The sequence below is a fragment of the Dendrobates tinctorius genome, unplaced genomic scaffold (genome assembly GCF_039654945.1).
Source record: "Dendrobates tinctorius isolate UK_male_01 unplaced genomic scaffold, ASM3965494v1 ptg000028l, whole genome shotgun sequence".
NCBI classification, from domain to species: domain Eukaryota; kingdom Metazoa; phylum Chordata; class Amphibia; order Anura; family Dendrobatidae; genus Dendrobates; species Dendrobates tinctorius.
In genome coordinates this window covers 93,958,599-93,970,109 of record NW_027361696.1, presented here as the reverse complement: position 1 = coordinate 93,970,109, position 11,511 = coordinate 93,958,599, and the positions used below count along the sequence as shown (strand labels likewise).

General features: G+C 47.7%; 1 protein-coding gene across 1 annotated transcript in view; it reads right to left on the bottom strand.

The window, feature by feature from the left end:
• Positions 1-1,025: 1,025 nt before the first annotated feature.
• CACNG6 (calcium voltage-gated channel auxiliary subunit gamma 6) overlaps positions 1,026-11,511 on the bottom strand; it is a 244,088-nt gene continuing 233,602 nt past the window's right edge. Inside the window, exons 3-4 of the mRNA XM_073571178.1 lie at positions 11,267-11,404; positions 1,026-1,647 (exon numbers count right to left, since the gene is read on the bottom strand). Of these exons, the coding sequence (XP_073427279.1) occupies positions 1,421-1,647; positions 11,267-11,404 (365 nt within the window). The 3' untranslated portion in view covers positions 1,026-1,420. The remainder of the gene's footprint in view (positions 1,648-11,266; positions 11,405-11,511) is intronic.

The window sequence follows — 11,511 nt, the reverse complement described above, 5'->3', positions numbered from 1 at the left end:
TCCTGCCCATCGGCACCCGTGTCACATGAAATCCCTGCTCTGTGTAGCACAAGCGATCGGATAATTGCAGTTTCTAGTCTCCCATGGAGACTATTAAAGCAAGTGTAAAGTAAGAAAAAAAGTTTTTAAAAATATTAAAAAATAAAAAAATATAAAAGCTTATATCACCTCCTATTCGCCCCATTCAAAATAAAACAATTAAAAAAACATATATTTGGTATCACCGCTTTTAAAATTGCCCAATCTATCAATATATGAAAATAATTAATCCGCTCGTTAAACGGCGTAACGAGAAAAAAGTAGAAACACCAGAATTACGTTTTTTTCGACGCAGCAACATTGCATTAAAATGCAATAATCGGCGATCAAAACATCGTATCTATACTAAAATGATATTAAAAAAATGTCAGCTCAGCATGTAAACAATAAGCCATCACCCAGCTCCAGATCCCGAAAAATGTAGAATGTTTTTCTTGTGAAATTCTCAATAAGTTTGTTGTGTCACATGACCCTCTTCCCATTGGGAAAAATTAAGTTGGATCCAAAATGGCCGACTTCAAAATGGCCACCATGGTCACCACCCATCTTGAAAAGTTTCCCCCCTCCCATATACTAATGTTCCACAAACAGGAAGTTGATATCACCAACCATTCCCATTTTATTTAGGTGTATCCATATAAATGGCCCACCCTGTAGATTTGTTTATGCTGCATGAGATCAATGTATTGAAACTGTATTGTAAGACTCCTGAACAAAATTCATAGAAAGTTATGGGTGAGGACATCAATAACTTGATTTTTCTCTCCAATTGTCCTCTCCATAATTCACTTTCCCTTTCTTTGTTCTCTTCTCTAAGTAGCCAGGGAATCAACAAATCTGTTTCATACTAAACAACTTTTTCTTGCTCACAATTATTTTTGGCATGTACCTGATTTTTTTTTTCCATCAGTTTACAAGTAGCACATATACATTTCTGAAAAGCTTGCTCTTATTGAATATTGGAAAGTAAATACAAGCATAGAATCTTCAGAATAAAAATAACTTTTAATAGCACAATATAATATAACAGCAAAAAAATGAATAGTTTCTATACAATAACCCTCCCCAAATAAAAGACATTGACAGAATTCTGGATGCTACAAAGCTTATTTACAAAAGGAAAAAAAAATGAAACATCCAGTTCGTAATAGGATAGAAATAGTCTGTCCTTATGTTGAAGCCTCATCCTTTGCATTTGACACAACTCCTAAAGTCTGAATACTGACTGTTACTCTGGATCTGGTGCATAAACTTACAATGACGTAAACAAACAACTGCCCTCATTTCGCAAAGGACATTACTGTTGGGAACCCGGCAGTGAGTGAATGTTCTCTAGCTCATGTGCTAGATGATTAAGCAATTGTAATCTCCGGTTCTTGATTTATGAGCTATTTCCCTTTTTCATGCAGTACTCCCAAGGCTTTTTGGGCAATGATGGCAACACCAAGAAAATGCAACATATTCCACCAAATATTAAGACGCCTCCTGCTGCCGCCGCACACGCCACGGACCATGAATACTCATATTCTAGCTGCACGTTCTGATTGCTTGCCATTAGCCAGCCGACAGCTTGCTGGAATATTACCATAGTGATTAGTACAAATATACCTGCAAAATATAAATTAAGAGAAAATATTTAGAAAACTTTATCTAATTTGTTTCTTCATTTTTTCCCTTTATCAAAAAGTTTTTTTCACCACCTCAATAAATATAAGTGATAAACAGAACAGGTTCTGATAAAATAATTTTTTTTAGCAACAAATGAACTTTAAAAGCGTATTCTGGGTCAAAACAAAAAAAAAATTGTAGTCAATACTTAGGGTTTCCATCAGTCATTAATGAGTGGGATAGGGCACTGAAAATGATTGCGTTACAGGGCCACTGAGAAGTTGTTGCATCCGGTAAGAAAGATGAGACTTTTTTTTATCTTAACACACAAGTTTTCCATTATGCAGAAAAATATTATCATGCAGAAAACTGTAACTTGGCACTTACCACTGCACAACCTACAAGACTTGATAAGTTTGGTGTTGAGTTTTTGCTTCAAGACTGTTTGCTGCATCGTTTATGCAGTTTATGCGTCAAATTAGAAAATACTATATTTGTACTTTGTAGGTTCTATGATGCTTCAAGGTTCAAGGAAAGTAATGTCAAATATTAGAGATGAGAGGATATGTTAATTGAATTCAATTTTCTAAAAATTTGCATTTGTCAAAAAATGGATTTCTTGTAATTCACTTCCATGAGGATTCATGAGCTAGCCATCACTTTGCTGATCTGTATAGGACCATAAGGAGGTTAAAAAATACTTGTACTCACTCACCTCTTTGGATTCTCCACTCCTCACCATCATCCACTCAGTTCTCATCGCATCTTCTTATCACTAATATGAGCAGTGAACTCCCGTGCTTCCTCAAGTTAGGCCAGGACTTATGGCTCTGATGAGGCCCGGGAAGTTTCAAAGCATGAATGTGCAAGATCACAATGCTTATTGGAAAGTCATAATGTTGTGACCCTTTGTTTGCGAGGATTCAGTTCTCAGTAATAAGAACATGCAATAAGACCAGATGGGTGATGGTAAGGAGTGAAGTGGCTGGAGAAGTAAGTGGTGAGGCGAGTATAAGTAATGTTTTAATTTTTGCATCTTATGCTTCTTTTGCACTGTTTTCAGGAAAGACCCTAGACCTTAAAAAGTGACATTCAGTTGGTGGAGAAGAATTTCTATGCAAAACAAATTTCCTGAGAAAATCTGCATGAACAGGTGAATTAAAATGTTGCCTGATCTGCTTAATGCTAGCTTCAATGGGCCACTCCAAGAAATTTGCAGTAAACTGCAATAATACAAAGCATCAAATAAGCACTTTGTAGTGTCCTAAGTGTAACGCTAGCGGTACCTAAGATAGAGAGTGGACCCTCTGGATCGCGGATCCGGAGCCCCAGGGTCGAGCACACCAGGTGAAGACCGACCCCTATACAGGGATCGTTTGGGGCAGGACCACAGAGGACGGAGGCGCGACAGCCGGAACCAAGAGGGACGGCTCCAAGGACAGAAGGAGAGGGAAGGCAATGGTACGTGGGAGGACCTAGACGGGCAGAAGAGGAGGACGGCACCGGAGATGGGAGACAGTGCACAGGCAGGCTGGGAGGGAAGGACGCAGGAGACAGGGAGCGACAGGGAGTGTCAGGCGGAACGCGGAAAGCTACAGTAGAACTGTAGAGGCCAGAGAGTGCAGGAAAGCTACACGATCGTCAGGCGTCCTCCTAACTGCGAGGACGCCTGAAGTACAGCAGCCCCCGGATGCTCGTCACCCAAACCCGCCCTTCGGCGCCGCCCATCGCAGGGGAGACCAGGCCCGCCCCTCAGCGCCGCCCATCATGGGAGAGCGAGGAAAGACGGCGGCGAGCGCGAACCAGGGGGCGGGAAGGAGGAGCCGAGGAGAAGAGGAACTGACGGCGGCCACGTGACTGAGCGGGAGCGCGCAGGTGAGGGGATGCCGCAGCGGCCGCCGCAGCGAAAGGGGCATCGGCGGGCATAACCGCCGATGTCACAGTACCTCCCCCCTTACGGCGTCCCTTAGCGAGATTGGCCAAAAACTTTTTTAGAATGCGAGGGGCGTTGATATTCTCCCGGGGCTCCCAGGACCTCTCCTCGGGGCCAAAACCCACCCAATCGATAAGAAAAAGGGTCTTACCCCGGGCTTTTTTCATAGCCAAGATGTCCTTGACCTCGAAGACGTTATCAGAGATGGCAGGAGGGGGAACGATGGAAACCGGTTGGAACCGGTTCAGGACTACGGGTTTCAGGAGCGAGACATGGAAGGCGTTGGGCACCCGGAGCGAAGCAGGCAACCTTAGTTTGTAAGCCACGGCATTAATACGTCCAATCACCTCAAACGGTCCAATGTACCGAGGACTCAGCTTGTAAGAGGGAACTCTCAGACGGATATGTCGAGTTGAAAGCCAGACCTTGTCACCAGGATGGTACGGGGGTACGTCCTTCCGTCTCTTGTCTGCATGCTTCTTGATTCGGTCGTTGGCACTTTTGAGCGCATCCCGGGTCTCTCTCCAAATCTGCGAGAATTTTTTAGCAAGAGAATCAGCTGCGGGTACCTCGGTAGAGGTAGAAAAAGGCAATGGAATATTTGGGTTCTGACCGGTTACCACAAAAAAAGGTGACCTGGTGGTAGATTCACTGGGATGATTATTGTGTGAGAATTCAGCCCAAGGTAAGAGCGCAACCCAGTCGTCTTGATGAGCGTTGGTAAAGTGACGTAGGAAGGTGGTTAACCCCTGATTAATTCGTTCCACTTGCCCATTGGTCTGAGGATGATATGCGGAGGAAAAGTCGAGAGATGTACCCATAAGCCGGCAAAGTGCCCTCCAGAAGCGGGAGGTGAACTGGACCCCCCGATCCGACAGAATCCGCTGAGGAAGACCATGCAGCCTGAAGACCTGGTGGATGAAGATCTCAGCCAACTTTGGGGCGGACGGTAGTCCCGATAAGGGAATAAAATGGGCCATCTTAGAAAAGCGATCTGCCACGACTAAGATGGTGGTACATCCGGCCGAGCGGGGCAAATCGGTCACAAAGTCCATGGCGATCTGTTGCCAGGGGGCTTCAGGAACTGGCAACGGATGAAGAAGACCGGCGGGCAAGGTCCTAGCCACCTTGTTCTGGGCACAGATTGTGCAAGAGGCCACGTAGTCCATCACATCCTGGCGAAGCGTAGGCCACCAATAATACCGGGAAAGCAGGAAGAGAGTCTTCTTGGTCCCCACGTGTCCAGCAATTTTGGAGGAATGTCCCCAGCACAACACCTCTATACGTTTGCCTGGAGGGACGAAGGTCTTACCGGGCGGAGGGGTAGCAAAATTCACAGGAGCCACGGTGATCATCCTGGAAGGCTCGATGATACAGGATGGGATTTCGTCCCTCTCAGAAGACTGCAACGACCTGGAAAGGGCATCGGCCTTGACGTTCCTATTACCCGGTCGGAAATGAAGTTGGAAGTCAAAGCGGGAAAAAAACAAGGCCCACCTGGCTTGTCGGGCATTGAGCCTTTGGGCGGATTGCAGATAGGCCAGGTTTTTGTGGTCTGTGAGGATGGTAAAGGGATGTACAGCTCCCTCGAGTAAATACCGCCATTCAGTTAAGGCCATCTTAATGGCCAGTAATTCACGGTCTCCAATGGAGTAGTTGCACTCCGCCGGTGAAAAGATTTTAGAGAAAAAACCGCATGGAACCAGCCGTCCGGACGAAGCCTGCTGGGACAAGACCGCCCCAGCTCCAGTGGAGGAGGCATCCACTTCCAGGACAAAGGGTCTGCTGGCCACAGGCCGATGCAAAATGGGTGCTGAGGCAAAAGAACGTTTCAGAGTTTGGAAAGCTTCCTCCGCTTCAGGGGACCAGCTGTTGGTCTTCGTTCCTTTACGGGTCAGGTTCGTGATGGGTTTGGTAACCGTGGAAAAGTGAGGCACAAACTGGCGGTAATAGTTTGCGAACCCAAGAAACCGCTGGATGGCCTTAATCCCCACAGGACGAGGCCACTTGAGAACCGCATCGAGTTTTTCGGGATCCATGCTTAGACCGGAGTCGGAAACGACATATCCCAAGAAGGGTAGTGACGACTGCTCAAAAAGGCATTTCTCGATCTTGGCGTAGAGTTGGTTCTCTCGGAGACGATGCAAGACCAAGCGTACACTCCTGCGATGAGAAGGCAGATCGGGGGAGAAAACGAGGATGTCGTCCAGGTAGATGACAACACAAGAATAGAGTAGATCCCGGAATACCTCATTGATAAATTCTTGGAACACAGCGGGGGCATTGCAAAGGCCGAATGGCATGACTAGATATTCATAATGCCCGTCACGAGTATTGAAGGCCGTTTTCCACTCGTCCCCAGCACGGATTCGGACCAAATTGTAGGCTCCCCGCAGGTCTAACTTCGTGAAGATCCGGGCTCCTCTCAACCGGTCAAAAAGCTCCGGAATCAACGGAAGAGGGTAACGATTCTTGATGGTGATTTTGTTCAGGCCCCGGTAATCAATGCAAGGCCGCAGTGATCCATCTTTCTTCCGGACGAAGAAGAAACCTGCGCCTGCAGGAGAGGAAGACTTTCGGATAAACCCCTTGGAGAGGTTTTCGTGGATATATTCCGTCATGGCAGTGGTCTCGGCTGGAGAGAGAGGGTATGTTCTACCTCTGGGAGGAATCGCTCCAGGCATCAGGTCGATGGGGCAGTCATAAGACCGGTGCGGTGGCAGGGAATCCGCCTCTCTTTTGCAGAAAACATCAGCATAAGCGTGATATGGCACAGGAAGACCAGGGAGGTCTGTAGGCTTGCGCTGAGGCTGGGGACGAACCAGGTTACGTAAACAGCTTGCATGGCAGGCGTGCCCCCAGCGCAGGATCTCTCCGGAGCGCCAATCGATAACAGGCTCATGCCGCCTGAGCCAAGGTAGCCCCAAAAGAATGGCGTGGGACAACTGAGGCAAGACATAAAAGGCAATCCTTTCAGAGTGGAGGGCGCCAACTTGCAGGTTTACTTCAGTGGTTACCGAGGTGACGAGCCCAGGAAGAGGTTTGCCGTCAACGGAGGTGATTGCTCGAGGATTACTTAGGACGACCACGGGAATCTGGAGCCTGTCCACCTCCTCCTGGTGGATGAAGTTGCCTGCCGCGCCCGAGTCCACATACGCCTCCACAGAGCTACGCCCCCGTCCTGAAATAAGCAGAGCTGAAACAGTAAGTGGAAGAGAGGGGGTAGAATCACCTAGGGGGCCCTCTCCTACCTGGCCTAGGCGGATGCGTTTCCCGGTCTCTCAGGACAAGTGCGTATGAAGTGGTTGGCCCCTCCACAATAGAGACAGAGTCCCTTGGACATTCTCTCCCTACGCCGTTGTTCAGACAGCTTGATGCGATCAACTTGCATGGGCTCAGGAGCGGTGTTACTAGGAGGGGCAACGGTGCGCGGAATAGGAGCTTGGTATAACCTAAAGGACCTCTTCTCCCTAGCCGACTCTCGGGCGCGCTCCTGAAAACGCAGATCAATACGAGTAGCCAAGGAGATGAGATCCTCCAGGGTGGTAGGGAGGTCACGCCCGGCCAACTCGTCTTTGATTTTACCAGAAAGTCCTCTCCAAAACGCACCAACCAGGGCTTCATTATTCCACCCCAGCTCCGAGGACAAGGTCCGAAAACGGATGGCGTATTGCCCTACCGTAAGGGACCCCTGGCAGAGGTTAAAAAGGGCCTCAGTGGAGGAAGCAAGGCGTCCAGGTTCATCGAAAACCTTGCGAAATGTCTCCAAAAAACACTGGATGTTGGTCACCACCGGGTCATCCCTCTCCCATAATGGATTCACCCAAGCCAACGCCTCCCCCTCAAGGTGGGAGATTATAAAGGCCACTTTAGCACGGTCCGTGGGATACTGTTGGGGCGAAAGATCAAAGTGCAACCTGCACTGATTTAAAAATCCCCTACACAATTTTGGGTCCCCACAGTACCTGGGTGGTTTACCGAGACGGGGAGGGGGAGTAGAGACGGTGTCCCGGGCTAGGGTGGAAGCGGCCGTAGAGGACTGCAAAGAAAGCAGCCTATCATCCACGGAGGCCATATACCCCAAAATGTGAGACTGAGCATCGCGCTGTTGTGCGAGCTCCTGCTGGAGACTGACTAATAGGGGCGCGTGTGCTGGGTCTGCGGTCTGAAGAGCGGAGAGCCGGGTGTCCATGGACTTCATGAATGACATGATACGGTTCTGATTTTCTCTAAGGAAGAGCAGTTCCTTTTGAGTGGCAGCCGCGGCACCGGCGGGGTCCATGGCCTGACGATACTGTAACGCTAGCGGTACCTAAGATAGAGAGTGGACCCTCTGGATCGCGGATCCGGAGCCCCAGGGTCGAGCACACCAGGTGAAGACCGACCCCTATACAGGGATCGTTTGGGGCAGGACCACAGAGGACGGAGGCGCGACAGCCGGAACCAAGAGGGACGGCTCCAAGGACAGAAGGAGAGGGAAGGCAATGGTACGTGGGAGGACCTAGACGGGCAGAAGAGGAGGACGGCACCGGAGATGGGAGACAGTGCACAGGCAGGCTGGGAGGGAAGGACGCAGGAGACAGGGAGCGACAGGGAGTGTCAGGCGGAACGCGGAAAGCTACAGTAGAACTGTAGAGGCCAGAGAGTGCAGGAAAGCTACACGATCGTCAGGCGTCCTCCTAACTGCGAGGACGCCTGAAGTACAGCAGCCCCCGGATGCTCGTCACCCAAACCCGCCCTTCGGCGCCGCCCATCGCAGGGGAGACCAGGCCCGCCCCTCAGCGCCGCCCATCATGGGAGAGCGAGGAAAGACGGCGGCGAGCGCGAACCAGGGGGCGGGAAGGAGGAGCCGAGGAGAAGAGGAACTGACGGCGGCCACGTGACTGAGCGGGAGCGCGCAGGTGAGGGGATGCCGCAGCGGCCGCCGCAGCGAAAGGGGCATCGGCGGGCATAACCGCCGATGTCACACTAAGACTATACTGAACTTCTTTTGAGCTCTTTAACGCAAACACCTCAATGTATCTGGATATAGTAAAATGAATGGTAATCCATGGTAACAAACAACATTTTTAACAACACATTGCAGGATCAGACATTTTAGGCTACATAAATTGAAAAAATCCATTTTTGGGGGTAGATGTCTGCCTTGCTGCTGTTAATACATGGGGGTATCAAAAAAGCTGAGGCTTTTTTCAAATGAGGAAGTCTAATTATTATCCTTAATTGTGCAGTATTATTAACATTTTTGTTTGCTAGATGAAGTAGTGATAGCTATTCACAAGCTGTCCAAAAATTATCCCGTTATTTATGGAGCAAAAACAGGTGTTCTGTTTTAAAAGAAAAGAAGCAGTGACTTTTCAACTATATGTGAAAAAATTATCCTTTTTTTGATATCTGCAACAGGCTTGTTTTTCTATAAATTATTAAAGAATATTACTTTTTGTATTAAACCTTCCAAAAATTATCCATTTTTCATGGAACAGAAATAGGCAAGCTGATTTTTGTTGTTGTCAAAAACCATTGGCTTATCAATATGCCTTTAAGAAAACTAGCTCTATTTTGGAAGCTGTGTCATGTTTGTTTTTCTCTTCCAAATAGTTTGTTTCCCAGCACCATTACGATAATGCATTGTAAAACACATTAGGCAGACAACCAGCAGAGGAGTGGATGGTTTGGCTGTGGAGTGAAAATGGCAGAAGCTGCATGATAAAAAAATAGCAACCAAATATCTTTGGGATTTAAGTAGACAATTAGGCAGGCAGTTGATATGGCTGACTTAATCACTGGCATCAGTCATAGGGAATAAAAGTTTGTACTGATCCATGTCTGATTCATTTCAATGAGTGTAAGGTTTTCCTTACTTGTTAGTGATAAACTGATTTCCTTAGGTGTTACAAAGCCATCGGCCATGCTGAATAAAGGGCACCCATAGAAAACTTGGCCAGTTCTAGTCACTGATCCAATCTGCTGACCAAGGGTTCCAAAGAATTGGGACTCAGGGTATCTCCTTCCAAAAATGATACTGTCTAGCTATGACTGAATCTGACTGCAGTGTGTGCATCTCTGTATATACTGTGAGGCAGTGACCCCTGTTACAGATAGGGGGCACTGGATGTTCTCCCCAGGATGCACAAGGAGGTGTATTGACACAATAAGTGTGCATGGCAGTCACGGGCATAGCGGTGACTGCAACGCAGACAAGAAATAAAGAAATAAGTGTAATCTTGGACATGCTAATGTCCAAGACAGATTTAGGGAAAACCTGCTCTGGGTTTTGTGTCTTGAAACTGACTGCAGCATGGTAGTGGTGCAGTCCTTTCATTTCCGGTCTGGGTTTTCTATGTGACTTAAGGCCACAGGTTTGTTTGTAAAAACCCCTGCAGCAGAGCATTGGGTGTGTCAGTATCAGAGTGGAGCTTGCTTGGTGTGGAGCAGACAGCCTGCAGGGGCATGGCCTGTGTGAGAGCAAGGGCCCCGTCACACATAGCGACTCACCAGTGATCCCGACAACGATATGAACTTGTCAGGATCGCTGGTGTGTCACTACATGGTCGCTGGTGAGCTGCCAAACAGGCAGCTTCACCAGCGATCAGGACAGCGACACGCGGGTAACAAGCGACGCACATCGCTTAGTTACCCGCAGTGTACGTTATAGACCAGTGCGCTGGTGCAGGGAGCTGGTAACCAAGGTAAACATCGGATTTCTATGCGCTGCGCAGCGCTTAGAAACTTGATGTTTACCTTGGTTACCAGCTCCCTGCACCAGCGTGCTGGTATCTAAGGTACACATTGGGTTTCTAAGCGCCACGCAGCGCTTAGAAACCCGATGTTTACCTTGGTCACCAGCACCAGCTCGGTGATCGCTGGTCTCCCGCCTGCCACACGCAGCGATGCGTGCTGGCCAGCGGGAAACCAGTGACCAAAAAAATGTCCAGGCTATTTGAGCACAATCAGCGATACCCGGCAGGGAGGCCGGTCGCTGATAAGAGTCACACACAGCTATTTCGCTGATGAGATTGCTGTTGCATCACAAAACTTGTGACTCAGCAGCGATCTCGCTAGTGAGATTGCTGTGTGTGACGGGGGCTTAACACGGAGCCTAGAAGAGCAACTATTGGCACCCACAGCTTACAAAGTGGCACGGTCAACTACAGCACCTGGTTCTGAAGGCGGACTGGCGTATTTATCGGCTGCAACCAGATGGATATGGTGTCCGGCTGCGATCCGGAGGATATCAAGAACTGTGTACGGCTGTGTGCGTGAGTAAAGAGACTAAAGGAGGCTGTAAGTGAGAGATAGTGGCATGGTGTGCAGTTGCACATGGAAACTGGACAAGGTGAAGTCCGGCATGTTTAGGGGCTGTGATACAAAGCCATGCACTATGTAGTGCTTGGTACAGGTGTGAATTGAACACTGAAGTTATATGCACTGAAGTTATTTGCAGTTGTGTGGATTTGAACCTTTCTGTGCGAAGATAACACATTAAATAGACTTTTATGTTTGAACTTTGTGGGTCACTGCCTCAAAACTGAGTACTGTGCTACCACTCCCTTACAATACGTTAAAACATGGGCCACCTAATATGACTACACATTCTGTGATGTCATAGTTGTGTGACAGACAGATCAAGAGAAAACTGTGTTCAAAAGTTTTAATATATAGGTATAAAATATTTTCTTTCCTTACCAGAAAGGATGAAGAAGAATGAAGCAGGCTTCAGAAGGAACTCCACACCTTTGCTGAGAACCATAGTGATGCATATTGATCCCATTACCATAAAAGTTATACTCAAAAGAGACAGGACAGCAGCAGTAATGTTTAGATCTGTGGAAAGAAAATGTAAATTGTAATCTAAATTATATTAATATTTACACATGGCTGTTTCAAAAATTAAAGTTTTGCCTTTGATATCAACATTATTGTCATGAACA